This window comes from Lingula anatina, chromosome 4, assembly GCF_051362555.1.
Source record: "Lingula anatina isolate TDL-2025a chromosome 4, LinAna3.0, whole genome shotgun sequence".
Taxonomy (NCBI): domain Eukaryota; kingdom Metazoa; phylum Brachiopoda; class Lingulata; order Lingulida; family Lingulidae; genus Lingula; species Lingula anatina.
The window spans coordinates 75,273-102,761 of NC_141770.1; the positions used below are offsets into that span (position 1 = coordinate 75,273).

The window sequence follows — 27,489 nt, forward strand, 5'->3', positions numbered from 1 at the left end:
ACAATCACCTACACATTTGGTGTTTCTTAGAAATTTGCTGGTTTATCAACACTATATATCAATTCCATAATATGTTGGATTGTCATCCTCATATTTGTCATTCCATTGTAGCAACAAAGACTGTCATCCTGTCATCCTCATATTTGTCATTCCATTGTAGCAACAAAGACTGTCATCCTGTCATCCTCATATTTGTCATTCCATTGTAGCAACAAAGACTGTCATCCTGTCATCCTCATATTTGGCATTCCATTGTAGCAACAAAGACTGTCATCCTGTCATCCTCATATTTGGCATTCCATTGTAGCAACAAAGACTGTCATCCTGTCATCCTCATATTTGTCATTCCATTGTAGCAACAAAGACTGTCATCCTGTCATCCTCATATTTGTCATTCCATTGTAGCAACAAAGACTGTCATCCTGTCATCCTCATATTTGTCATTCCATTGTAGCAACAAAGACTGTCATCCTCATATTTGTCATTCCATTGTAGCAACAAAGACTGTCATCCTGTCATCCTCATATTTGTCATTCCATTGTAGCAACAAAGACGTTACCCAAGCGCCCAAACACAGCTCCTGTAAAGAGTGTTCGCACTACATGGTCTAACCCCAAGTCCAGCTCTGACACCAACATCACATACCTACCCAACATTCCTGACTGTGGAGAAGACACTACTACTAAGAATACCATCACCTGCAGAGTGGACGTCCACCATGAGAAGAGTTGGTCACCATCAATATGTGGTCAAGTAGCAGACAAGGGGATAGATAACTTTGCATTTATTGAATCCTTCAGTCACAGTAGTCACTTGAAGGAGGATGCTGAGGCAGAAACAGAATTCTGAGGACTGCATCAAAATAAAAATGCTGAACTTAGACAATTGTTATTCACAACAAATGTCTTTGTATCTCTTTATGTAAAACTTATTCCCTACACCAAATTCACTGTCTAGGCAATTTATGTAAACCAAACAATATCACAATTTTGTAGCAGGAAATCCATAACACATCATGATTTTTCTCACAAAATTCTGAATGAAATGTACAGATGGGTTTGGCAATATTCACTTAATCTGTATTTTAATCATATAATACAAATTTATAAATTGATATTATGATTGGATATATTTGAGGTTTATAACTTAGACACTGCAGAACGTATCAATGTAAAACTTTAATTTTTTAATCTCAAACAAAACCTGTTGCACTGACTTCACTTTGATAGAAGCAGAAAGCAAGAACATTGTATCACACAAAGTCCTTGGAACTATAACTAATTTGTGATGTTCTGGAAAGCAGTGACAAGAACATTTCAAATGCTCAAATTGCAGTCATATTTATTCTATAATTGGGATTTAAAAAAAATAAGATATCATTTTTCAGGACGGTATCAATTGTCTTTAAATATTTTTCAGTAAAAATGATATGTAGATATCACGGTGACTCAGTACACTATGTGAGCATGTTACAGGAAGATGAACATGTAGATCCTACAGCTTGTATGTATTCATGGTACTTAGTGCACTAAAATAAATAAATAAATAAACATGTAGATCCTACCACTTATATTGTGACTGAACAGTAATTAAGTAATAAACTTTAGTTAACATTTGGTAAGGATCACTCATAAGATTAATGAATGGAATATAAATTTCAATAAGAGAAAAGCATGTTTAAATAACAAAAACAAGATACACATTTTAACTAGTATTTCCATTTGAGGTAAAGGCATATATTGGTCACATTTTTGAGCTTAGGCTCAATGCATGATAACCTAGTCTCAGAGAACAGACTATTTTCCTGTCAGTTGGTATGAACACTTTCTCACACAATACAAAGTGTTTTTTGTGTAAATTTACTACCTGTACCTGTACATTTAACACATCTGATAAACAGTAGTATGCAGCAAAATAACTACAATTAACTTGGGTACATACAGACATTAAACTTTTTAATTTATTATTTATTATAAGTGAACCACTAAATCACATCACAACAGTAGTATGCAGCAAAATAACTACAATCAATGTGGGTATATACAGACATTAAACTTTTTAATTTATTATTTATTATAAGTGAACCACTAAATCACATCACAACAGTAGTATGCAGCAAAATAACTACAATCAATTTGGGTATATACAGACATTAAACTTTCTAAGTTATTATTTTTTATGTAAACAGCGCTGAGACGCATGTGTAGCGCGGTTTTAAAGAAGTGTTTTATTATTTATTATTATTATTATTTATTATAAGTGAACCACTTAATCACACCATGAACACTAAGAAACTCTAACAACATGAAGCCAAACTGATTCACTTAAGGGTATTCCAAATTATTTAAGAAAATGCAAAATTAAATTGATAAAACACAAAACATGACCATACACCACAGTTGTGTTTTCAATACTCTGGTATGTAAAAAAGGACAGTTTCAGATACATATCATCATATAGCCTTGGGAGACATTATCAAGAAATAATAAAAAAAAACATCTAAAATATTATGTGATCATGCAATAAATGAGGAATAATCATACAACTAGATAATTTCTTTTCCTGGTAACAATATTTAGAATACCCTCTGTTTAAAAAAAATTATATATAGTGAATTGGGCATTCTTCAAATTGAATTAAAAAAAATTTTTTTTGATTACATATTAAAAAATGTATCTCTTAAAAAAACAAAATTCTATCTGGGGAGAAAATACAAGTGATTCAAACATAGAAATAAGACTACCACTGATAATATGAGTGGTGAAAATCTTCCTTTCTTTTTCATCCTCTCCAACAATAAACATCACTACTGCTGTAACATCACCTCTTCTCTGACTCTTCCTCACTGTATTCTTCTTCATCATCTTCTTCATCTTCATCATCATCTTCCTCGTCTTCATCATCTTCATCATGCATAGACTGCAAAAGAAAACCATAATCACACTTTCAAGTTTTAAAGCAACTTACTAGGATGTTGGCATTGTGTTAGCACCATGTGATGTTGGCACTGTGTTAGCACCATGTGATGTTGGCATTGTGTTAGCACCATGTGATGTTGGCACTGTGTTAGCACCATGTGATGTTGGCATTGTGTTAGCACCATGTGATGTTGGCATTGTGTTAGCACCAGATGATGTTGGCACTGTGTTAGCACCAGGTGATGTTGGCACTGTGTTATCAACAGGTGATGTTGGCACTGTGTTAGCACCATGTGATGTTGGCACTGGGTTAGCACCAGGTGATGTTGGCATTGTGTTAGCACCAGATGATGTTGGCACTGTGTTAGCACCAGGTGATGTTGGCACTGTGTTATCAACAGGTGATGTTGGCACTGTGTTAGCACCATGTGATGTTGGCACTGTGTTATCAACAGGTGATGTTGGCACAGTGTTAGCACCATGTGATGTTGGCACTGTGTTAGCACCAGGTGATGTTGGCACTGTGTTAGCACCATATGATGTTGGCATTGTGTTAGCACCATGTGATGTTGGCATTGTGTTAGTATTTCCACTTTCACCTGTTAGTGCCACCATACACAGAATTTACCCTGAACAAATGATGTCGAAAAATATTGTTAAAAGTTGTATTTCTGAAAGACATGAATTAAGTTGCTATCTGTTTACTTACATACATATTCCTCTCATGTTTGGTGCGGCTCAGAGGCTGGGGCTGTTTGTGTTGAGAGGAAGGAGTGGCTTTGTTCACAGAGTTGTTGGTGGAGTTTAAGGAACTCTTGGAGTTGGCACGATGAAGATCATGTCTCCCCCCAGCTGCACTGTGGGGGCGTAGAGAGTTACGAAATTCCTGAAAATAGTGGGTTAGGGTCAACAACTTTTTACTGTAGCAGATAACATTTTACTATAGCGGGTAATAGTTTACAGCATTTTACTATAGTGGGTAATAGTTTACAACATTTTACTATAGTGGGTAATAGTTTACAACATTTTACTATAGTGGGTAATAGTTTACAGCATTTTGCTATAGTGGGTAATAGTATACAACATACATGATATGAGTTTGAGAATGCTGTAACAGAAATTTGATGTTTTAATCTAGGTACATAACAGGTCAAGCAAGATTTCTAAGGAAAAGCACATTTTGCATGGACCATTAATGCTTAATTGATAATAATCTCTTACACTGGAACAAAAATATTTATCAAACAGGTACTCTCAATTCCAGTGTTCATTTTGTCTCTGTACCAACATTCTCTTAGTTCCCATGTTTTGTGTTAAATAATATTTAATCACTTTGTCTAAAACAGATGCTTTTGTGACAAGAGTGAAACATAGTTGTTTCATAAATAAGGTATTGTTATCACTTCAATATTCATAAGCAGAAATCCTTGGAAACAATTGTTATAGATTACCTCTAAGTCTTCCTCTTCATTGACTGTCTCTAGACTGTGGAAACACTGAGTCAGCAGCTCCAGGGACTTGGCATGGAACAACATTTCAATCTGAACAAACTCTGTCAGGACATGCTGCAGTCCATGGAAGTAAAAACAAATCATAAACTTCTAGTCTGATCACTGACATGATAACATATATGACATGAAGGGATGATACATGTAGTCCATGGAAGTAAAAACAAATCATAAACTTCTAGTCTGATCACTGACATGATAACATATAAGACATGAAGGGATGATACATGTAGTCCATGGAAGTAAAAACAAATCATAAACTTCTAGTCTGATCACTGACATGATAACATATATGACATGAAGGGATGATACATGTAGTCCATGGAAGTAAAAACAAATCATAAACTCCTAGTCTGATCACTGACATGATAACATATATGACATGAAGGGATGATACATTTAGTCCATGGAAGTAAAAACAAATCATAAACTTCTAGTCTGATCACTGACATGATAACATATATGACATGAAGGGATGATACATTTAGTCCATGGAAGTAAAAACAAATCATAAACTTCTAGTCTGATCACTGACATGATAACATATATGACATGAAGGGATGATACATTTAGTCCATGGAAGTAAAAACAAATCATAAACTCCTAGTCTGATCACTGACATGATAACATATATGACATGAAGGGATGATACATTTAGTCCATGGAAGTAAAAACAAATCATAAACTTCTAGTCTGATCACTGACATGATAACATATATGACATGAAGGGATGATACATGCAGTCCATGGAAGTAAAAACAAATCATAAACTTCTAGTCTGATCACTGACATGATAACACATATGACATGAAGGGATGGTACAGAACTAACAGCCATCTGGAGCCTTCTGGAATTTCTTAAAGCTTCAGAGTTTGGGGAAAGGGATCATAGTTAACCAGAGACAATGATACTGGATATATATAGATTGAACAATACAAAAAAGAGAAGAAACAAGGCAGCAAAGCTGTCAAATGTACAGACAAAAAACAGAAAATAAAGATGCAAAATAGGTCATTTTGTCAATTTTGATGCAATAATAAATAATGCTTATAATAACACAGTCAGTTAACACTGATTTTTAATCATGCACAACAGGTAACATGCTCAATAACAGGAGCAGATCCAGAGGTATTTTCTGACAGTATTCCAAATTATATTTGTTGATCCATCCTACACTTTTGATGGTCTTCCAACAGAAAAAAATTGATACCAGTCAATGTAAACTTTAAAATCTGACCGTCATCTGAAAGACCCAGAAGATGGCCTCAATACACCCCTGCAATAAGATTACAGTTTCTGGACTATGAGAGTTCAAATTCACATAATGAAAATCCCAATATTTGAAAAATGTTGACAGTGCATAAAATAATATTACATATTGTTTAAAGACATAAAAACGTATGCAACTGCTTATGTGGAAATACAGAAAATCTGAAGAGCTTCAGGTGGATGGGAGTTGAAAATGCCAGTGTTTAGAAAAAAATTAAAAAGAAAACACAACAAAAAAAAAAAATCCAATAAAGCTGCTATTCAAACTTTTAATCTTGCTGTATTAACATGATATGAATAATCCCAATGTGTTTGAGGATAATAAGGCACTGTTATTCATCTATAGCATTAATGTTGGCATTACACAATTTTTTTTTTTTTGTAAACTTATTTGCAATATTAAACAACATTTACCTGCATAATTATCACCAATTCCTAATTATGTGACACAGTTAAGAGAGCTTAACCTATAGAAAATGGGTCATTTTGTCAATTTTGATGCAGTAATAAATAATGCTTATAATAACACAGTCAGTTAACACTGAATTTTAATCATGCACAAAAGGGAACATGCTCAATAACAGGAGCAGATCCAGAGGTATTTTCTGACAGTATTCCAAATTATATTTGTTGATCCATCCTACACTTTTGATGGTCTTCCAACAGAAAAAAAATTGATACCAGTCAATGTAAACTTTAAAATCTGACCGTCATCTGAAAGACCCAGAAGATGGCCTCAATCCACCCCTGCAATAAGATTACAGTTTCTGGACCATGAGAGTTCAAATTCACATAATGAAAATCCCAATATTTGAAAAATGTTGACAGTGCATAAAATAATATTACATATTGTTTAAAGACATAAAAACCTATGCAACTGCTTATGTGGAAATACAGAAAATCTGAAGAGCTTCAGGTGGATGGGAGTTGAAAATGCCTGTGTTTAGAAAAAAATTAAAAAGAAAACACAACAAAAAAAAATCCAATAAAGCTGCTATTCAAACTTTTAATCTTGCTGTATTAACATGATATGAATAATCCCAATGTGTTTGAGGATAATAAGGCACTGTTATTCATCTATAGCATTAATGTTGGCATTACACAATTTTTTTTTTTTTGTAAACTTATTTGCAATAGTAAACAACATTTACCTGCATAATTATCACCAATTCCTAATTATGTGACACAGTTAAGAGAGCTTAACCTATAAGACTTGAATGGGAAATCTCAACGTGTGTTTTATGTAATCTTATTTAATGGGCACTTGAAAATCAATTAGGCAAGTAATTTTATAGCTCTGAATTTAGCTAGTAATTATCCCAAGGGACAATTACCACCATCCATAAACAGTAGCCCCATATAGCACTCCATAGAGCTGCATTGCCTCCAAAACAGAAAACAATCACACTGATTTCCAACACAAGCTACACTTCAGTCCTATGAAACTTTTCAGTAAGTTAGAATATCATAAGTAAAATGGTTTTTCCTTAATGGTCATCCCAGCAGCGATGTCCAAAAAAGGGTTTTTTTCATCTTTTATGCAATTTAACATAATGCTTAACAGCACAATGGTCATCAATTTTTAATAATAAAGTAAATGTATCATAGCTATTCAAAAGATGTGACTAGCAATGGTATTCAAGCCAATGGAAGTTCAAAGACTAAGTCACACCTTGAAAATGTCCATATGTGAAAATTTTAATTGTAACAAAAAACTATAATGCTTAACAGCATAATGACCATCAATTTTTAATAATGAAATAAAAGTATCATGGACATTCAGAAAAATTGATATGGAAAGGTCTTCAGGGCCATGGAAGTTCAGAGTCACAACTTCAAAATGCAAAAATGTACACAAGAGATAACTGTACTGAAATGAATTTCTTTCCACTTTCAACACTTTTTTTTACATATATATATATATATCAAAATAATCAATTTACTGTCGTTTTTAAATGATCAACTAAGAAAGTTGTTGACATAGGAAAAATATCAATAGAAAAATTATAAATGTCCAATTTGTTCCATTCTGAGATTCTGAACATGGTGAATAATTGAATCTGACAAACTGTTAAAGATATGAGTTTATTTCCATTTTTGACACTTTATTACACAATGCACAATAACAGGTTTACCATCATTTTTATATAATCAACTAACAATATTGTTAAGATGCAGAAAATGTCAAAAGAACACCTTTACATTACTAATTAGTTCACAAATGAGATTCTTAACATGCCTATGAATTAAATCCGAGGAAAAAAGACTTATATACAAAAAAAGGCACAATTTCACCAAAACTGAACCGATCAAGCTTATTTTCGAACCTCATCTTAATTTTAGTAAATCTGATCACCCCTGTGAATTTCAAGACGATTGGCCAATTGATTTTCCTTGAAATGTGTTATCAGTGTTGCACATATGCTGAAATAGTGAAAAAACAGCATAACTTCCATAAAAATGGCCCGATCAGGCTGATTTTCAAACTTGACCTGCGTATTATGAAAATTCATCATTTCAGTAAGTTTCAAGCCAAAAGGTAAAACGGTTTTCCACTTATCGTGTTATCGGTGTTGCATTTATGCTGAAAAAAATGAAAAAACAGCATAAATTCCCTATAAGTGACCCGATCATGCTGATTTTCGAACTTGACCTGCGTATTATGAATATTCATCAGTTCTGTAAGTTTGAAACCAAAAGGTAAAATGGTTTTCCACTTATCGTGTTATCGGTGCTGCATATATGCTGAAAAAAGTGAAAAAACAGCATAACTACCCTAAAAATGACCCGATCATGCTGATTTTCGAACTTGACCTGCGTATTATGAATATTCATCAGTTTTGTAAGTTTCAAGGGAAAAGGTAAAATGGTTTTCCACTTATCGTGTTATCGGTGCTGCATATATGCTGAAACAAGACAGCACTGTTCTGCAATTGGTTTACTTCCATTTTTAAAACACTTTTTTAACATAAAACAAAATAAACAGTTTTCTACCATTTGTATATGATCAACTAAGAAAATTGATGAGATGGGAAAAATATCAATAGAACAGTGTTAAATGTCCAATTTCCTCCATTCTGAGATAATGAATATAGTAGATGATTGAATCTGACAAACTGCAATGATATTTGTTTATTTCCATTTTTGACACTTTATAACATAATACACAATAACAAGTTTACCATCATTTTTACATAATCAACTAACAATGTTATTAAGATGCAGGAAATGTCAAACAAACACTTTTACGTATCTTATTAGTTCAATAATGAGACTGTTAATATGCCTAACAATTGAATCTGAGGAAATGTGAAAAAACAGCATAACTTCTAAAAGAATGGCCCGATTATGCTGATTTTGGAACTGAACCTGCGTTTTTTAGTTAGTTTGACTACTCCTGTGAGTATAATGACAATTGGCCTATCTGTTTTTCTTATATTGTGTTATTAGCGTTGCATATATGTTGAAAGAAGTGAAAAAACAGCATAACATCCCTAAAAATGGCCCGATCATGCTGATTTTCAAACTTGACCTGCGTATTTTGAATATTCATCAGTTTTGTAAGTTTCAAGCCAAAAGGTAAAATGGTTTTCCATTTATGGTGTTATCGGTGCTGCATATACGCTGAAAAAAGAGAAAAAATAGCCTAAATTCACTAAAAATGACCCAATCACGCTGATTTTCAAACTTGACCTGCGTATTATGAATATTCATCAGTTTTGTAAGTTTCAAGCCAAAAGGTAAAATGGTTTTCCACTTATCGTGTTATCGGTGCTGCATATATGCTGAAAAAAGTGAAAAAACAGCATAAATTCCCTATAAGTGACCCGATCATGCTGATTTTCGAACTTGACCTGCGTATTATGAATATTCATCAGTTCTGTAAGTTTCAAGCCAAAAGGTAAAATGATTTTCCACTTATCATGTTATCGGTGCTGCATATATGCTGAAAAAAGTGAAAAAACAGCATAAATTCCCTATAAGTGACCCGATCATGCTGATTTTCGAACTTGACCTGCGTATTATGAATATTCATTAGTTCTGTAAGTTTCAAGCCAAAAGGTAAAATGATTTTCCACTTATCGTGTTATCGGTGCTGCATATATGCTGAAAAAAGTGAAAAAACAGCATAAGTTCCCTATAAGTGACCCGATCATGCTGATTTTCGAACTTGACCTGCGTATTACGAATATTCATCAGTTCTGTAAGTTTCAAGCCAAAAGAAAAAACAGTTTTCCACTTATCGTGTTATCGGTAAAAGTGCACGGCGACGGCGACGACGGCGATGATGGCTATATGTACAGACACATCTGTGTCTGTACATAAAAAGAGATAAATTCTGCCAAGGGAATTGCTGCTCATTGGGTCTATTTTTTTTCCAATGACAGATTATATCCACTTATATCCACACACATCCACTTGGAATGCACTTCAAAAGTTTTTAACATTGGGGCCGACCACAGTAATGGGTAGAAATATTTGAAATGCACTTGGAATTTTAAGAATGCTCTTTGAATATCCAGGAATGCACAAAAAATTGTCTTTTCGACGGCATTCTTGCTCTTTCTGCCTCTAGTGTGACGGGGGTATAAACAACAAATAGTACAATGTTAATATGACAGAAATGGGAAATGTCTTCCTCTGCTAAACAACAGATAGTACAATGTTAATATGACAGGAATGGGAAATGTCTTCCTCTGCTAAACAACAGATAGTACAATGTTAATATGACAGAAATGGGAAATGTCTTCCTCTGCTAAACAACAGATAGTACAATGTTAATATGACAGAAATGGGAAATGTCTTCCTCAGCTAAGCAACAAATAGTATAATGTTAATATGACAGGAATGGGAAATGTCTTCCTCTGCTAAACAACAGATAGTACAATGTTAATATGACAGGAATGGGAAATGTGTTCCTTTGCTAAACAACAGATAGTACACTTTAAACTATGAAAACATCCATTGTAATATAACAGTTAATGTAATGCAACCAAACTACCTTGATGTCTCCCAACTTTTTCTTCTCAAACTCATCCATCTGTTCCTCCAGTGCCCTGCTGGTCCTTGAGGCATCTACGTGAGCCTTCTGGAGCTCTGTCTCTGCCTGGGACTGGGAGACATGTTAAGGGCAAACAGCTACAGCCATGGCTTTTTAATGGGCATCTGTTAATTATATCAATATCAAAATGGAAAAGAAACCACTCAAAACTTGAGTAAATCCATACCATAAAATAAAATTCTAATTATAAAGTTATTGAGCACAAAGAAGATACTGTATTCATTAAACTTAAAATAATAAGGACATACTGTATCCATTAAATTTAAAATAGTAAGGACATACTGTATCCATTAAAATAATAAGGACATACTGTATCCATTAAACTTAAAATAATAAGGACATACTGTATCCATTAAACTTAAAATAATAAGGACATACTGTATCCATTAAATTTAAAATAATAAGGACATACTGTATCCATTAAACTTAAATCAATAAGGACATACTGTATCCATTAAACTTAAAATAATAAGGACATACTGTATCCATTAAATTTAAAATAATAAGGACATACTGTATCCATTAAACTTAAATCAATAAGGACATACTGTATCCATTAAACTTAAAATAATAAGGACATACTGTATCCATTAAATTTAAAATAATAAGGACATACTGTATCCATTAAACTTAAATCAATAAGGACATACTGTATCCATTAAACTTAAAATAATAAGGACATACTGTATCCATTAAATTTAAAATAATAAGGACATACTGTATCCATTAAACTTAAATCAATAAGGACATACTGTATCCATTAAACTTAAAATAATAAGGACATACTGTATCCATTAAACTTAAAATAATAAGGAAATACTGTATCCATTAAACTTAAAATAATAAGGACATACTGTATCCATTCATTTTTAAGCGCATGAAGCTCATCTGTCATAAAATGTAAAATTTATTATTTAATAAACTTAATGAAGAGAAGCAAAAGGGATACAATTTGCTGGCGATCACTGGGGTTTTTCTCCCTGATTTTATCATACTGCTTCTGCTGTTTTTCTTCTTTGCCTCTAGCAGCAAAGGCTGCCTTCAGATCCTCCTGGAACACAACAAGTAGGAAAAGTTGTAAAAAGCTTAGTTACATTGTTGTGGGCTCTCCAAAGTTTATCATCTGAAATGTCTTCTTCACTGAAAATAACTTGTCTCTTCTACGGTCTCTCAACTGACTGTGGGGGTAATTAAATGAAATGCTGGTTCACATTTATTTTCCACTTGTTTGTGATTTGAAGAGACATAAAATGTACTTACTCTGGCATGTTTGCAGGCATTCCCATATGTAGACAGTGGGGCTATCATCTTAGTTTTATGATAGAACTTACTCTGGCATGTTTGCAGACATTCCCACATGTGGACAGAGGGGCTATCATCTTAGTTTTATGATAGAACTTACTCTGGCATGTTTGCAGACATTCCCACATGTGGACAGTGGGGCTATCATCTTAGTTTTATGATAGAACTTACTCTGGCATGCTTGCAGACATTCCCACATGTGGACAGTGGGGCTATCATCTTAGTTTTATGATAGAACTTACTCTGGCATGCTTGCAGACATTCCCACATGTGGACAGTGGGGCTATCATCTTAGTTTTATGATAGAACTTACTCTGGCATGCTTGCAGACATTCCCACATGTGGACAGTGGGGCTATCATCTTAGTTTTATGATAGAACTTACTCTGGCATGTTTGCAGACATTCCCATATGTGGACAGTGGGGCTATCATCTTAGTTTTATGATAGAACTTACTCTGGCATGCTTGCAGACATTCCCACATGTGGACAGTGGGGCTATCATCTTAGTTTTATGATAGAACTTACTCTGGCATGTTTGCAGACATTCCCACATGTGGACAGTGGGGCTATCATCTTAGTTTTATGATAGAACTTACTCTGGCATGTTTGCAGACATTCCCACATGTGGACAGTGGGGCTATCATCTTAGTTTTATGATAGAACTTACTCTGGCATGTTTGCAGACATTCCCACATGTGGACAGTGGGGCTATCATCTTAGTTTTATGATAGAACTTACTCTGGCATGTTTGCAGACATTCCCATATGTGGACAGTGGGGCTATCATCTTAGTTTTATGATAGAACTTACTCTGGCATGCTTGCAGACATTCCCACATGTGGACAGTGGGGCTATCATCTTAGTTTTATGATAGAACTTACTCTGGCATGTTTGCAGACATTCCCACATGTGGACAGTGGGGCTATCATCTTAGTTTTATGATAGAACTTACTCTGGCATGTTTGCAGACATTCCCACATGTGGACAGTGGGGCTATCATCTTAGTTTTATGATAGAACTTACTCTGGCATGTTTGCAGACATTCCCATATGTGGACAGTGGGGCTATCATCTTAGTTTTATGATAGAACTTACTCTGGCATGTTTGCAGACATTCCCATATGTGGACAGTGGGGCTATCATCTTAGTTTTATGATAGAACTTACTCTGGCATGTTTGCAGACATTCCCATATGTGGACAGTGGGGCTATCATCTTAGTTTTATGATAGAACTTACTCTGGCATGTTTGCAGACATTCCCACATGTGGACAGTGGGGCTATCATCTTAGTTTTATGATAGAACTTACTCTGGCATGCTTGCAGACATTCCCACATGTGGACAGTGGGGCTATCATCTTAGTTTTATGATAGAACTTACTCTGGCATGCTTGCAGACATTCCCACATGTGGACAGTGGGGCTATCATCTTAGTTTTATGATAGAACTTACTCTGGCATGTTTGCAGACATTCCCACATGTGGACAGTGGGGCTATCATCTTAGTTTTATGATAGAACTTACTCTGGCATGTTTGCAGACATTCCCACATGTGGACAGTGGGGCTATCATCTTAGTTTTATGATAGAACTTACTCTGGCATGTTTGCAGGCATTCCCATATGTGGACAGTGGGGCTATCATCTTAGTTTTATGATAGAACTTACTCTGGCATGTTTGCAGACATTCCCACATGTGGACAGTGGGGCTATCATTTTAGTTTTATGATAGAACTTACTCTGGCATGTTTGCAGACATTCTCATGTGTGGACAGTGGGGCTATCATCTTAGTTTTATGATAGAACTTACTCTGGCATGTTTGCAGACATTCCCACATGTGGACAGTGGGGCTATCATCTTAGTTTTATGATAGAACTTACTCTGGCATGTTTGCAGACATTCCCACATGTGGACAGTGGGGCTATCATCTTAGTTTTATGATACAACTTACTCTGGCATGCTTGCAGACATTCCCACATGTGGACAGTGGGGCTATCATCTTAGTTTTATGATAGAACTTACTCTGGCATGTTTGCAGACATTCTCATGTGTGGACAGTGGGGCTATCATCTTAGTTTTATGATAGAACTTACTCTGGCATGTTTGCAGACATTCTCATGTGTGGACAGTGGGGCTATCATCTTAGTTTTATGATAGAACTTACTCTGGCATGTTTGCAGACATTCCCATATGTGGACAGTGGGGCTATCATCTTAGTTTTATGACAAAACTTACTCTGGCATGCTTGCAGGCATTCCCATATGTAGACAATGGGAATATCACCTTGGCTTCCAGTCTCTGCACCTAGAAATTACAGAGATAGTATAAGTACTGGCATGTTAATTCCCACTAAGCAAACACAACATGCAAACACTGTATGCTTTTTGTGCACCCAAGTGTCTTAGGGACCATTCAGAATGAGAAGAGCTGAGTGCTAGCTAGGCCACGACCTAAATATGGTAGACCTACATGAAAAGAAGACCCTTTAATACTGTAATACTTTATCTGCTTTTCACACGTTTCCCCGTGCATCGTCCCTGCAGGGGGCACAGTAATTAAATCTCAGCTCAATTCAACCAGTCGAGGAACGACACGTGGGGAGCCGTGTGAGAAGCGGAGAGACCATTACAGGATTTAGCAGTCTTCCTTTTATGAAGGTCTGCCATATTTAGGTCGTGGCCTAGCTAACACTCAGCTCTTCTCATTCGGAATGGTCACTAAGACACTTGGGTGCACAAAAAGCATGCACCAAACAAAATGACCAGCGCATGTTAAGGAGGTTGATAGGTTATAAAGGCATATATTGAGTGAAATGTTCCTAATTTCTTATTTGTAAAATATTTATTTTAATACAAGTGCAATATATATATATATAACACTTTAACAGCACAAACTCCGTTGTCTGTTGTTTTACTCACCACCATACAAATATCTACTCAGAGGCTGATCAAACGTTAACTGTCAATTCTGTTGCTTTGTAAACTGGGGTGAGATAATGATTAGTGTCCAAAGTAACTTGGTAACCAAGAAATATATTACTTGTATCATAAACCTGGCAAAGTATGTTGGTATGTTATGTGATCAGTGATACAGGCTTGGAATGGAGATGAAACAGGTTTTTACATCTGGCATGCCTTGGCATTAAATGGTGCTTGGGTGTTTCAGATAGTTTTGTATTGGACAGAAGAAAACAGGCCTGGTTATGGGAGTTTCAAACAATGGACTGAACAACAAACAAAAGGAGGATGTACCTGCGCATTCCTGTAATCTTGCACTGCCGACAGGTATTCTGCAAACTGGGTCAGGCCTGTCTTGGATGTCCCATTTAAGGTGCTGTTGATAGCATAGTCCATGACACTCTTACACACCTCATCACCTACCAAGATAGCATGCAACTTCAGCCATATATATATATAATTTTTGTCCTAGTAGATAGAGAGCATTTAAACCCCTTTCTGTTCAATAAATAATTAAAAAACAAGAGTAAAACTATGAGAAGCTTCTATGCAGTTTACTTTTAACAATTAAGTAAAAAATAAAGATAAATCAGAACTAAAAACTTGTTTTAATGACATTATACACATATTTTTATTAAAGATGATTACAAATGACAAAGACAATAAAAACTGTGCACCTTTGTCCCGGAGTTTGGCACATTTTCTTGCATAGGCGCCAAAATGGTCACATATTTCACCAAAATACTTCTCTACCTGCCCTATCCGGTCTTGAATGAACTTGGACTGGTTTTCACTAAAATATAAAAAAAAAAAATACATAGTTTAATATTGCACAGCATTTACTGTAGTTTTTGTACTTCAGTTTAACAAATCTAGATTAAATTTGACACGTGTGTTGTGTTCGTGCATTTTCCTACCTTCACCCGGTGTGCTCTCCCTGTGCGGAGAGCGCGCAATTACGGTAAGTACTGCGCACACCAGGTGGAGAGTCCAACTTCCCTGCCTGATCCCGGTGAGTACAACTCAACCAGAGCTACCGTGCAGACGTGTACGGTACCGACTACGAAAATAATCAGAATTGAGACACAATACACAGTGATCTACAATCTCACTCCGTAAGTAGAACCAGTGAATACTTTATTGGCGACGAGGCATACGTAACTTGTAATTTTGCGGGCCTAAAGCTTAGTTTTCGCTGCGATCTAGCTGAAAGTAGATTGCGCGGGAAATTCCTTTGTCTGACATCCATTTGAATAATTGGGTGGAGCGGCGGTCAAAATTGTAGTTTCAATTTTGGATCATAAAGGTTACCGCTTCAGGAGACACTGGTATTTGTTGCGTATCAACTGTATTTTCAGTGCTTACGTGTGTGAATTGTGATATAAAGGAGACGTTGGTCTCATTCCCCTGTGTGTTGTTATCAAAGCTGAATTTTCCCCAAGACTGAGGTGCACACATAATATTTTGGTTTCTTTATTTCTTTAGTTTATTTGAAAGAATAAAATATTGACTTCAGTGTTATTGCTGATTATTCTTTTGTATTTTAGATAGGATTCTGAACAGAATTTCTGTCTAAATTCAAATTATTGCGTTGTGTGCCGAACTCTTTCTTCCCCGAATTTGAATTAACTGTACGTTTTTGGATTCTATTTATAGTGAATTTCGCTATAAGCTTGGTAGTGTATTGTGCTTTGTTAGGTGAAATTATTTTGAATCAATTTAGTTCTCGCTTACAAATGTACAATGGCGAGTGCATCATGGTTGCCAATCAATTGTGCGACTTACGATGAGCTCGTTACGCTGCCGGGTATAGGTCCTGAACGTGCAGAAAGGATAATATATGCTAGAGAGCATGGGATCCCCGTGACCAGATCCAACATTTTGGAAATTTGTGGATCCAATACTGGATCAAATAAAATCAAAAATCTCTCTTTTAGAGGTACTCACAGCAGTAAATTAGGATCTGAAGTCAGCATGGGTGACCTAGACCCTAGCGTATTATCCACTGAAAAAAGGCATAACACAACTTCTAAAGTGACTTCCTACATTCAGCATGAAGGAAGAGCGGCTGCTGAGAGATATAGGGTGGAATTTGATAAAATTCTCAAACTGGGTGAAAAAATTCAACACCAAGAACAAATTTCTCGCAGTAAAAATGTAAAAAACGCTGCTAATTTTTCACCATCAACATATTCTAAATTAAAATATTGTTCAAAATCTCATTTTCACTCAGCTATTGACCCAAAATCTTTCACATCGCAGCCAGCCACTTTAGCCTCTGAATACGACATTTTTGGTCTGCCTATTGAGAGGCTGCGTGCCAATAACAAAGATAAAAAAGTAACATCTTCTGTGCATGCAAAGTCTCCAGGCCGCGTCATGAACCCTGATACTGTTACTTCCTTGCCGAATGGTAAGGACAGTAGTCGGCACTTTGCTCCGTCTGTCCATAAGGGTGATGTGAATTGTGATCTGTATCAGTTTCATGTTCCTAAACCCGGACGGCGGCAACGACATGTTGAGCAAAATTTTGCCGATACAGTTCAACAAAATCATGATTACCGGTCTAGTTCAATAGGAAAACATTATACGCGACCTAGAATCTCGTCTCCCGTTTTCTGTGACGAACCACTAATTTATGAAAGGGATAACAGTGAAAAAGAATACTCTCGGCTACCCAAACCAGAAAAAGTAGGTCCAAAAAGTAAAAAGGACAGAGTAGACCCCAGTGATTTACCTAAACAATTATCTTTTGACGGAAACAGTGACGACTGGGAGTCTTTCAGAAAAAGATATGAAAGTTATCGCCAGATAAAAGAGTGGTCAGAAAACGAGTGTCTGGACTACCTTCTGTGGTGTCTTGAAGGCGAGGCTTTGGCACTGTATAATAGCCATCTCAGAGCAAATAAAAATGTGTCGTACACATCTATAATGAAAGAAATGGACTTAGTGTTCGGGATTAAAAAACATCCCGATTCGGCTCGCCTGGCATTTCATACTGCCGTTCAATCGCAAAAAGAAACGTTAAACCAATGGCTGTGCCGCGTTTTGTTATTGGTCAGAGATGCTTATCCTGATAAATCGGAGTCTTTTAGGACAAAAGAAACAATATCAAAATTTTGTCAAGACTGTATTGATCAGGATGCTGGGCGTTATACTAGTTTAAAGCACCCAGCAAGCATCAGCGACGCAATAACACATATGGTGGACTATCAACATGTTTGTAAACCCACGAATAGTCAAATACAAACAAGAAAAATACGTGAAAAAATTCAAATATGTTCTCTTAATCTTACAGCTACAGAAAATCAACAATCTCCATCTGAAAATGTTGAAAAACTAGCTAAGTCCATCATAGAGAAACGCGTCAGTCAGCAGCCAAAATTGAGCTCAATTCAATTTAATTCAATGGCTGACTTGGAAAAAACGGTTGAACAGTTGGTCAGGAAGTCCACACCTAAAACATCAAGTGTGTGTTTCTTCTGTAAAAGAAAAGACCATTTTAAAAGAAATTGCCAGAAATATAAAGAGTTCTTAAAACGAAAAAATACTGAAAAAGAACTCGAAAAACAAGAGCGAGCTGATGACGCTGAGTCATTTAAACATAAGGTTCGAGCATCGAGTACATGTTCAAATACACCGTCTCAAATGCATGGCACAGAAAAACCTCACCTAGTAAAACAATCATTGCAGCAAAATCAACGTAGGGGCGTCGAGTGGGAGTCTGGTCCTAGTATAGATCAAAATCCTGGGCTTTCAGGCAATTTTTCGTCCATTAAGTGGTCTCGGGTGTAGATCAGTGGAAAAGTGGACGTGGGCGCGCAGATTTCTGTAATGTCAGGGAGAGTGCATTGCGCGCATTTAAGGTTAGTCATCAGTTTTAAGTTGCCTAGACCTACTATCCCTTGCTGCAGGGAATTGGAAATTTAGAAATACAGGTTTGCGACAAAATTTAGTAGTGAGATTAACTCTTGTACATGTAGCACCAATGACGGTTGAAAATTGAATGCATTTGCTCAGTGCAATTTGGGTTTTCTGGAAATTGGCGGAAAAAAAAAATGCTATTAAAAGACAACGGGTCCACAGATAAAACAGCACCAGTAAGTGTAGTGAAAAGAAAAGGACAGTGGTATCCCCAAAATCGGAACATGATTCCATGCGAAATCAATAAACAGATTGAAAAGTAGTCATGGAAAGAAATAAAGAGTAAAATGGGGTCACTGATTCAGAGAATGGTGCTGTACGAAAATTCCGATCAATAAAGAAAACTTCGTGTGGTATAGTCTCGGGTAGCTACGGTGGTAAACACATTTTGGAAATCTCTAAATTGGATTGGTATAAGCTTAGGGGGGGTGGATTGTAAAGTTAAAAAATAAAAAATCTGTGCCTGCATTATCAGTTACAAAGCTGATGAGACCGATGTACCGATGTACCGGTGGGAACACCTGAAACTATTCGTAAAATCAGCTGTTTCTAGAACCGGTATCGAATCTTAAAATACGCTTGTGGGATAAAACATACTAGTGGAGGTTTTCATTCACCCTCCTATAACTGGTAACATCCCTATAACAAGTGTACACCCGAACCAGACTTAACTTGTGGGATTAAATTCTGCAGGGGTTTCAAGTGTTAATTCCCCTAATTTCGAGAATATCCCTAGAACAAATAACCGATTGAAAAGGACTAAATGTCACAGACTCTGAAGGTGGGTGGAAGCACTAAGGGCCCTTCAAGTGCCCCATTCACTGGAAGACGTTTGTAAAACTAAAAATTAACACAAAACTACCGGTAGTATAACATCTTTCAAGACTCCAAACATCGGGAGTCCAAACTTAAATAAAACCGCTGGTGACGTTCACTTTGGGCTAGACTCTTCGGGTTGCGTGTCTCTAGTAAAACGGGAAATCCCTGAACATCTGGAAGTGATGTTTAAAGTATCTAAAGGGAATAGTGTAGAATCAAATTTAGAAGGGGTGTTTTCTAAATTGAAAGATGTTTTTAATAGAGACAATTTTGATCTTGGTCGGTCTTAAGTCACTCAACGTGGAAATGAAGCCGGGAATGCCGAATCCCTTAAATCGCGTATGCGGTGGATGCTTGCGTGTGACATGCAGAAAGCATAGGGGGCATTGTTAACGGAATGTTAACAACCGGATTCATGCAAGGCTGACAAGAGTCTCAGTCTGTGTGGATATTAGCACCAGTGTTTAATAATAAAACGTGACGTCACGGTGAAAATTTTCCAATAGGGAAAATTAAATATATTGCTAGCAATATCCTTAAAGAATTAGACTATCACTCTGTGATGTAGTTTATTTTTGTGTTGAAAAATAACTTCAGTCTATTAGACTATCACTTTGTGATGTAGTTTATTTTTGTGTTTAAGAAAAATGGCTACAGTCTATTGAGATCAATGGACTATAACTGTTATGTAGCTTATTTCTGTGTTAACACATGACTACAGTCCATAAGACTATCACTCTGTGATGTAGTTTATTTTGTGTTAATAAATCGCTACAGTCTATTGTCATTAATGGACTATAACTGTTATGTAGCTTAATTTTGTGTTAACACGTGACTACAGTCTAATTTGATGAAATTTTTGAAAAACCGGGATCTTATTTTAGCATTCCATTTTTCTTTTCATTTATTTATGAGAATTTTTGGAACGGACTATCACTATATTTTTGGTGATGTGACTGGCTGGTGAATGAACAGCCTATCACAGTCTGTTCTACTGTTTATTTATTTTTTGTATTTTTTTTTTCGGCGGACTATCACCTCGGTGATGTTGTTAGCACTAACAGCTAATGAAAGTCTGTACGAATATTTCAACTGGAATCCACTTTATTTTATTTATCGAAAGGAATTTTGAGTTTGTACATGGACAAACATGTATTTATAAGTAGCTCCTTTCAAATAAAAGTGGGGGGAATGTTGTGTTCGTGCATTTTCCTACCTTCACCCGGTGTGCTCTCCCTGCGCGGAGAGCGCGCAATTACGGTAAGTACTGCGCACACCAGGTGGAGAGTCCAACTTCCCTGGTGAGTACACTCAACCAGAGCTACCGTGCAGACGTGTACGGTACCGACTACGAAAATAATCAGAATTGAGACACAATACACAGTGATCTACAATCTCACTCCGTAAGTAGAACCAGTGAATACTTTACGTGCAATTAGAAAAAACCTGCTGCCTTATATTATAACCTATTTGAATAATTCACTTCAATTACCTTGTTTTAATTTCAGTTGCATTCCTAGTAGTCATGTTTTGTCTTCAGTTCAGATATTTTGACGTCTTTTCATCAGATGAAAAAATAGCGTATTATTTTCAAATCAAATTCTGGTCTCTATTCGCTAAAGAGCTCGACATCATGGTTAGTTCCCTGGACCGAAGTGGCATTAAATGTGTTTTATTTTCACCAATATTCATTCATAATACTTGTAAAAGCCATTAAATTTTATTTTCATTTTGAGCATATGATAAAAAAATGCTTAAATCCCTACAGGGTCAAAATCGCAATGATTTTAGTGAATAACTTTGTAATTGATATTGGAACTCAGCAGATAAACTATTGACCTATTTATTGATGGTATTTAGGTCACAGTTGAGAGGCATACATTTGGCTGCAGAATGGCTTCGATCGAGGTTTTGGTTACGCTGTTGGTCGTGTCCTTTTTACACGTAAGTGTTATTCTAAAGTGTGATCAGGCTGATCTTTGAGGTAATGTTAAGGGGATATCCACAGTTCATGTTCTCCAGGAGTTCAGTGAATAGACTGTTTTTGTTTTGTTTGTACACGTGGCGTTGGAACAATGACAGTTTACACACTACATGTACCGCAGTAAAAAAGTTTACCTGATTGTGAACGGCGATGTTATAAAAAAGAGAAACATATATTGAACATGATGTTCACTTTGTGAAATGGATAGTCTAACTTTTTTGTTTACTTTTTCATTCTACATTCGTGAAAACGCACTTTAAGTAACTTTACAATAATACTACTACAACTAATAATAATAAATAAGAAAGAAATGTTCGAGATCTATCTCTAACACCGCTTTTTGTCAACTGTGACTTCAAAAGTCATGCTCAGCTGTCACTTTGATTGCATGGTTACTATAGAAAACGATTAACGTAAAATTACTACACTTTTTCAATAATTGGACATGTATAAACTGTAAAACCACATAATATGAGATCTTACCGTGCCATAATAGTGTACCACAAAGCAAAAAGAAAAAAAAAAACAACAACATCAGAATCAGTTAAAGTATTCAAAACGAATGGCGTTTGCAGTTAAATCCCACATAGTCAATAAAATAGAGAGAGCTTGTGAAACAAGAACCCTTCATGCACATTCAAAACTCAGAATAAAATAGAGACGGTCATCAAATCACACTCAAACTCACAGCAATTACATTTAAAGCTCTAGGCTACATCGTTCCATTCATCATTTGTTAATCCCACTTAATTGGAGATTGGTAGAAATCCTCATTAAATGCGTACAATGTACGAAGTCCACGCCTGCAGACTCCAAACAACAAGCATTTTCTAACCAGTCATGGCGCAGCCGAGTATGGTCAGACCAAAAACACTAATTTCTTTGACATCTTGAATTTTACTTCTTTTTTACCTGATGTCCCATGTAGAGAGAGACAGCTACTGTAGTCACTTGTTGATACAGGTTCATGTCAATTAAACACAGGTTGATCGTTTTGATAACAATTTTGGATGATATATACAAGTCAGTATTGCCACTGTTGCAGGAAGGGCAGGCAGCCACAGCGCAGGTGACAAAGACCGTGTTCTTTGACATTGAAATAGGAGGGGAAAAAGCTGGAAGAATAGAGATTGGATTGTTTGGAGATGTTGTTCCAAAAACTGTGGAAAACTTTGTGCAGCTGGCAACAGGACAGAATGGCTATGGCTACAAAGGAAGCTTATTCCATCGTGTTATCTCAGATTTTATGATCCAAGGTGAGTTTTTCTTTCTGTGTAAAACATTCAGAATTCTATACAGTAGTTACACAGTTCTTTTTTAAAACACTAAGCTAAAAAAGGAAGTCTTTGTTACATGAAAGTACAGTTTAATTGGAGAATAGAAGAATGACCATATACTAGTAAATTAATTCTCTTTCAGAAAGAAAACTGTTTTGTCCTCAATTCTCTGTTTTATCCATCCTTGCACTTGTCAGATGTATTATGATTAAGTGATTTAGTTTAAATGTGCCATAGCAGACATATAAAATATGACAGTCTGGAAAATGTTCTAATATGTAAAATATACTTTTAATGTGGACAAATATCAGGAAGAAAATTTGTTTGAATGAAATTCAGAGATGAAAATGAGATATAAGAGACCACAGTAAATGCTGCATTTCTGTGTAAAATTTCATTTTCTTTGATGTTGAATTTTATCAGGAATTGTTCACTAGTAGGAAATCTAGGTAGGGATTAAACTGCAGACAATGCTTTTAAAAGGAACATTAAGTAACCCAAAATGTTCATCTACAGAGGCTGCAGTGATGTGATAGTGAGGGAATGCTGAGAGTTCAGAGTTAAGTGTCATTAAGAAGTGTTAAGATAAACCCATAGAATACAAAGTGGGTGGAAACTATTTAATGTTGTATTTTATATGTCACTTAATGCGTGGTGGTGGTTAGTGCATTGAGGCATAGTTTGGATATTATTCACACTTTCTTTTTGTTGAAATGTGTGATAATGGAATGTTTGGCTATATCCCCACTTTTAAATGCTCTTTGAAATGTATGTGGTGACTTCATTCATAACTATGTGTCATCACTGAATTACTTTCTCCATTTTATTAACTGATGCAGTAAATAATGTAGAGGGAATGTTAAAGACAAATTAAAACCACAGAGTGTTTTTCTGAGTATCATGATCAACACTTGGTGTGTGGTTGTCATATGGATTTTGGTTCAGATTATGAAAGGTTTGAGGGACAAAACAATAATGTCATTTTCTTTTGAATTTAATACAAAATTGAATTTCACGAAGTGTGATAATAGAGACTTTACAAATAAATATTTGCTTTACTTAAAAGATCCTTTTACCATAGGAAATTAGTCTGATGATGTGGTAATAACCTCTTCTTGTAGTGTGCAATCAGCTGAGCTATATCAGATGAAACTGACATGATGGACACTGAAATATTAGAGTGCCAAAATGAACTTGTTTTAAAGGTACAATGTACATACAAACTGAGCATCGGAGGAGTGTGGATTCCCATTACCACATATATACCACTTTTACTAGTTTCTTATACGAGTCAAATAAATTCGACATGCGAAGGGATAAACTGAATAGATCACTCGATCAGCTGTAAAAGAGCTTTAGACTGCTCCTTTCTTAAAATTTCTGGTCAAAACTTTAACCTACTTTTGTGACCTACTTTTCTGCCCATTGACATACAGCATAGAATGCTAGCAGAAAAATCTGTTCAAACGTCATTTTCAGGTAAAATTATACAATGCCTTTTGGTATTTCCCTTAGTTATACTACTTGAAACTATATGCTGGCATTTGGTTGGCTTTTGTGGCAAAAAATTGACTATGCATCTTTCACCCCATTTCCATAGATTTTTAGATCGATCTATCCCTGTGGGGAGTCTCACTAGATTACTGTCAGCTTGGCCGGCTTAAGCGTCTGTCCCGCCTACTAAAAGCTGTAAGGGGGTAATTAACTATGGTGTCTGCTCGGCTGACTGCAATTTAGCCTGAACCCCCAGGGAGTTAGGTTGATCTAAAACTTAATCTTTAGATGGATCTAAATCTCTGGGAAAGCACCCTTTAACTCTTGATTCAAACTGGTTGTAGGGTTGTAACTGTACTAAGTTGAAAAACCAGTGTTGGAATTCTTTACTGATGATTAAAAGCAATTCATTTTGAGATTTAAACAACTTTTTGGGAGGTGTAGGGTGGGTTAGGAAATCTCCTTCTCTGGCAATTGTCAATGTTGACTTAGTTAACAGGTGTGGTTATTAAGTGTCATAAGTGTGTGTGTGTGTGGGGGGGGGGGGACTATTAGGGTGTATCCAGGAATTTATTGGGGGTGTATTATTTTGGTAAAACCAGGGGCTGACTGAGTAGGGGGGGCTGAGAGGGGGGGCTGAGAGGGGGGCTGAGAGGGGGGACTGAGAGGGGGGGCTGAGAGGGGGGCTGAGAGGGGGACGGGGGGGGGACTGAGAGGGGGGGCTGAGAGGGGGGCTGAGAGGGGGACGGGGGGGGACTGAGAGGGGGGGCTGAGAGGGGGACTGAGAGGGGGACGGGGGGGGGCTGAGAGGGGGACGGGGGGGGACTGAGAGGGGGGGCTGAGAGGGGGACTGAGAGGGGGGCTGAGAGGGGGACGGGGGGGGCTGAGAGGGGGGCTGAGAGGGGGACGGGGGGGGGGACTGAGAGGGGGGCTGAGAGGGGGGCTGAGAGGGGGGCTGAGAGGGGGACTGAGAGAGGGGGCTGAGAGGGGGACTGAGAGGGGGGCTGAGAGGGGGACTGAGAGAGGGGGCTGAGAGGGGGACTGAGAGAGGGGGGCTGAGAGGGGGACTGAGAGGGGGGCTGAGAGGGGGACTGAGAGGGGACTGAGAGGGGGGAGGTACTAATGAGGGATAGACCTCTCATGATATTTACATGTCTACATTACGTTACATAAATTTTGAAAAACTTCATTTTCTTTTCAGACAATCTCCATTTCACTGTGTAACACTTGGGTTTCTATTATACTTATGATACCATGGCTTTCCAATTTTGTGAATGTCTGACTTTGTAACAGCTGTTTTTGTCTTTAGCCAGGTAGATACATCTTTAGACTGAATTTTATGTACACATTGTTGGCATGGTGTCCTGTTATATATTTTGTATTCAATGTAGAACGTCAACTCATTGTGTCACACAACCTTGTAGGTGGAGATTTTGAGAGGGGGGACGGTACAGGAGGCAAGAGTATTTATGGTGACAATTTTCCTGATGAGAACTTTGAGCTGGAGCATTTAGGGCCAGGGTTTGTTAGTATGGCCAATGCAGGTGAGTAAGTGGTTACTGCACTTAACAAGTACATAGAATGTTATGTTATCATTTTGTGTAAAATATCTTACTTGAGATACTCAGATTACTGTACTAAATAGAGGAATAGAAGGAAGGTTGGTTTAATGTAGTACAGATCTATATACGAAGTCACATGGGTATGGACATGAAACCAACAGATGATTCCTGTGTCTCTTTTTAAAATTATATGTATACTTGGATTTATTTACAGCATTTTATGTGGTGTAATTTTCTCAAGGGAGAATGTGTTATTGATTTATTTACTTATATTTATTGATGACCCAGTTATTATATATTTCTAGGGAAAGATACCAATGGATCTCAGTTCTTTATAACGTGTATAAAAACTGACTGGCTAGATGGCCGCCATGTTGTTTTTGGTGCAGTGACCAAAGGCATGGATGTGGTACGCAGGATTGAGAAAACAGCCACGGATCGTTATGATAAACCCAAGAAAGATTGCGTAATTGTTGACAGTGGGTTGACAGATACAGACCCAGAAGTGATGAAAAAAGAGATGAAAGACCTTGTCCTTGAAGAACACTAGACTACCTGCCTTGGACACCTACACTACAGAGGAATGACTTTGTGAGGGTAATGCTTAGTTGATGTCTTCTGGTTGGGAAATGTTACATTTGATGCTGGTTTGCAATGAAAGACCATGTGATTTATGAAATAGAGACAGTCTCAGACTAAAATATTATAATTAAAGTGGTACCAAATCCCTTGCAGGCAGTTTTTGTAAGATTTAAAGAATATCCATTAACAGATTTTGATGACCAAACGTAGAGTTAGATGCTTTATATATATTTATATCCATTACTGTAAAACAAAAGAAAGCCACAACTACTTAAATTATATACTTTATACCCACTACTGTAAAACAAAAGAAAGCCACGACTACTTTATATACTTTATACCCACTACTGTAAAACAAAAGAAAGCCATGACTACTTTATATACTTCATACCCACTACTGTAAAACAAAAGAAAGCCACGACTACTTTATATACTTTATACCCACTACTGTAAAACAAAAGAAATCCACGACTACTTTATATACTTTATATCCACTACTGTAAAACAAAAGATAGCAACGACTACTTTATATACTGTATACCCACTACTGTAAAACAAAAGAAATCCACGACTACTTTATATACTTTATATCCACTACTGTGAAACAAAAGAAAGCCACGACTACTTTATATACTTTATACCCACTACTGTGAAACAAAAGAAAGCCACGACTACTTTATATACTTTATACCCACTACTGTGAAACAAAAGAAAGCCACGACTACTTTATATACTTTATACCCACTACTGTGAAACAAAAGAAAGCCACGACTACTTTATATACTTTATACCCACTACTGTGAAACAAAAGAAAGCCACGACTACTTTATATACTT

General features: G+C 36.5%; 3 protein-coding genes across 5 annotated transcripts in view; 2 read left to right on the forward strand and 1 right to left on the reverse strand.

Moving 5' to 3' along the window:
* Nucleotides 1-1,563, forward strand: part of LOC106168438 (cyclic nucleotide-gated channel beta-3) — a 67,221-nt gene extending 65,658 nt beyond the window's left edge. For both annotated transcript variants that reach the window (XM_087010192.1, XM_087010191.1), the window contains exon 19: nt 545-1,563. In XM_087010192.1, the coding sequence (XP_086866318.1) occupies nt 545-849 (305 nt within the window). In that variant the 3' untranslated portion in view covers nt 850-1,563. The remainder of the gene's footprint in view (nt 1-544) is intronic.
* LOC106163471 (CBY1-interacting BAR domain-containing protein 1-A) lies at nt 1,325-21,410 on the reverse strand. 2 transcript variants are annotated; one of them, XM_087010202.1, is made up of 9 exons: nt 21,247-21,410; nt 15,689-15,804; nt 15,306-15,430; nt 14,338-14,358; nt 11,707-11,808; nt 10,698-10,808; nt 4,370-4,483; nt 3,628-3,804; nt 1,325-2,919 (listed from the first exon to the last, which is right to left on the reverse strand). In XM_087010202.1, exons 1-9 carry the CDS (start codon nt 21,279-21,281, stop codon nt 2,821-2,823), a joined length of 900 nt encoding a protein of 299 aa, XP_086866328.1. In that variant the 5' UTR covers nt 21,282-21,410; the 3' UTR covers nt 1,325-2,820. The 2 variants fall into 2 exon arrangements, with proteins under 2 accessions (XP_086866328.1, XP_086866327.1); XM_087010201.1 differs by having other exon boundaries at nt 14,290-14,358.
* Nucleotides 21,135-26,836, forward strand: LOC106163473 (peptidyl-prolyl cis-trans isomerase B). Its single transcript, XM_087010203.1, has 5 exons — nt 21,135-21,157; nt 21,615-21,698; nt 22,784-22,994; nt 25,934-26,053; nt 26,377-26,836. The coding sequence occupies exons 2-5, from the start codon at nt 21,648-21,650 to the stop codon at nt 26,619-26,621; spliced, it is 627 nt and encodes a 208-aa protein (XP_086866329.1). The 5' UTR covers nt 21,135-21,157; nt 21,615-21,647; the 3' UTR covers nt 26,622-26,836.
* The last annotated feature ends 653 nt before the right edge of the window (nt 26,837-27,489 follow it).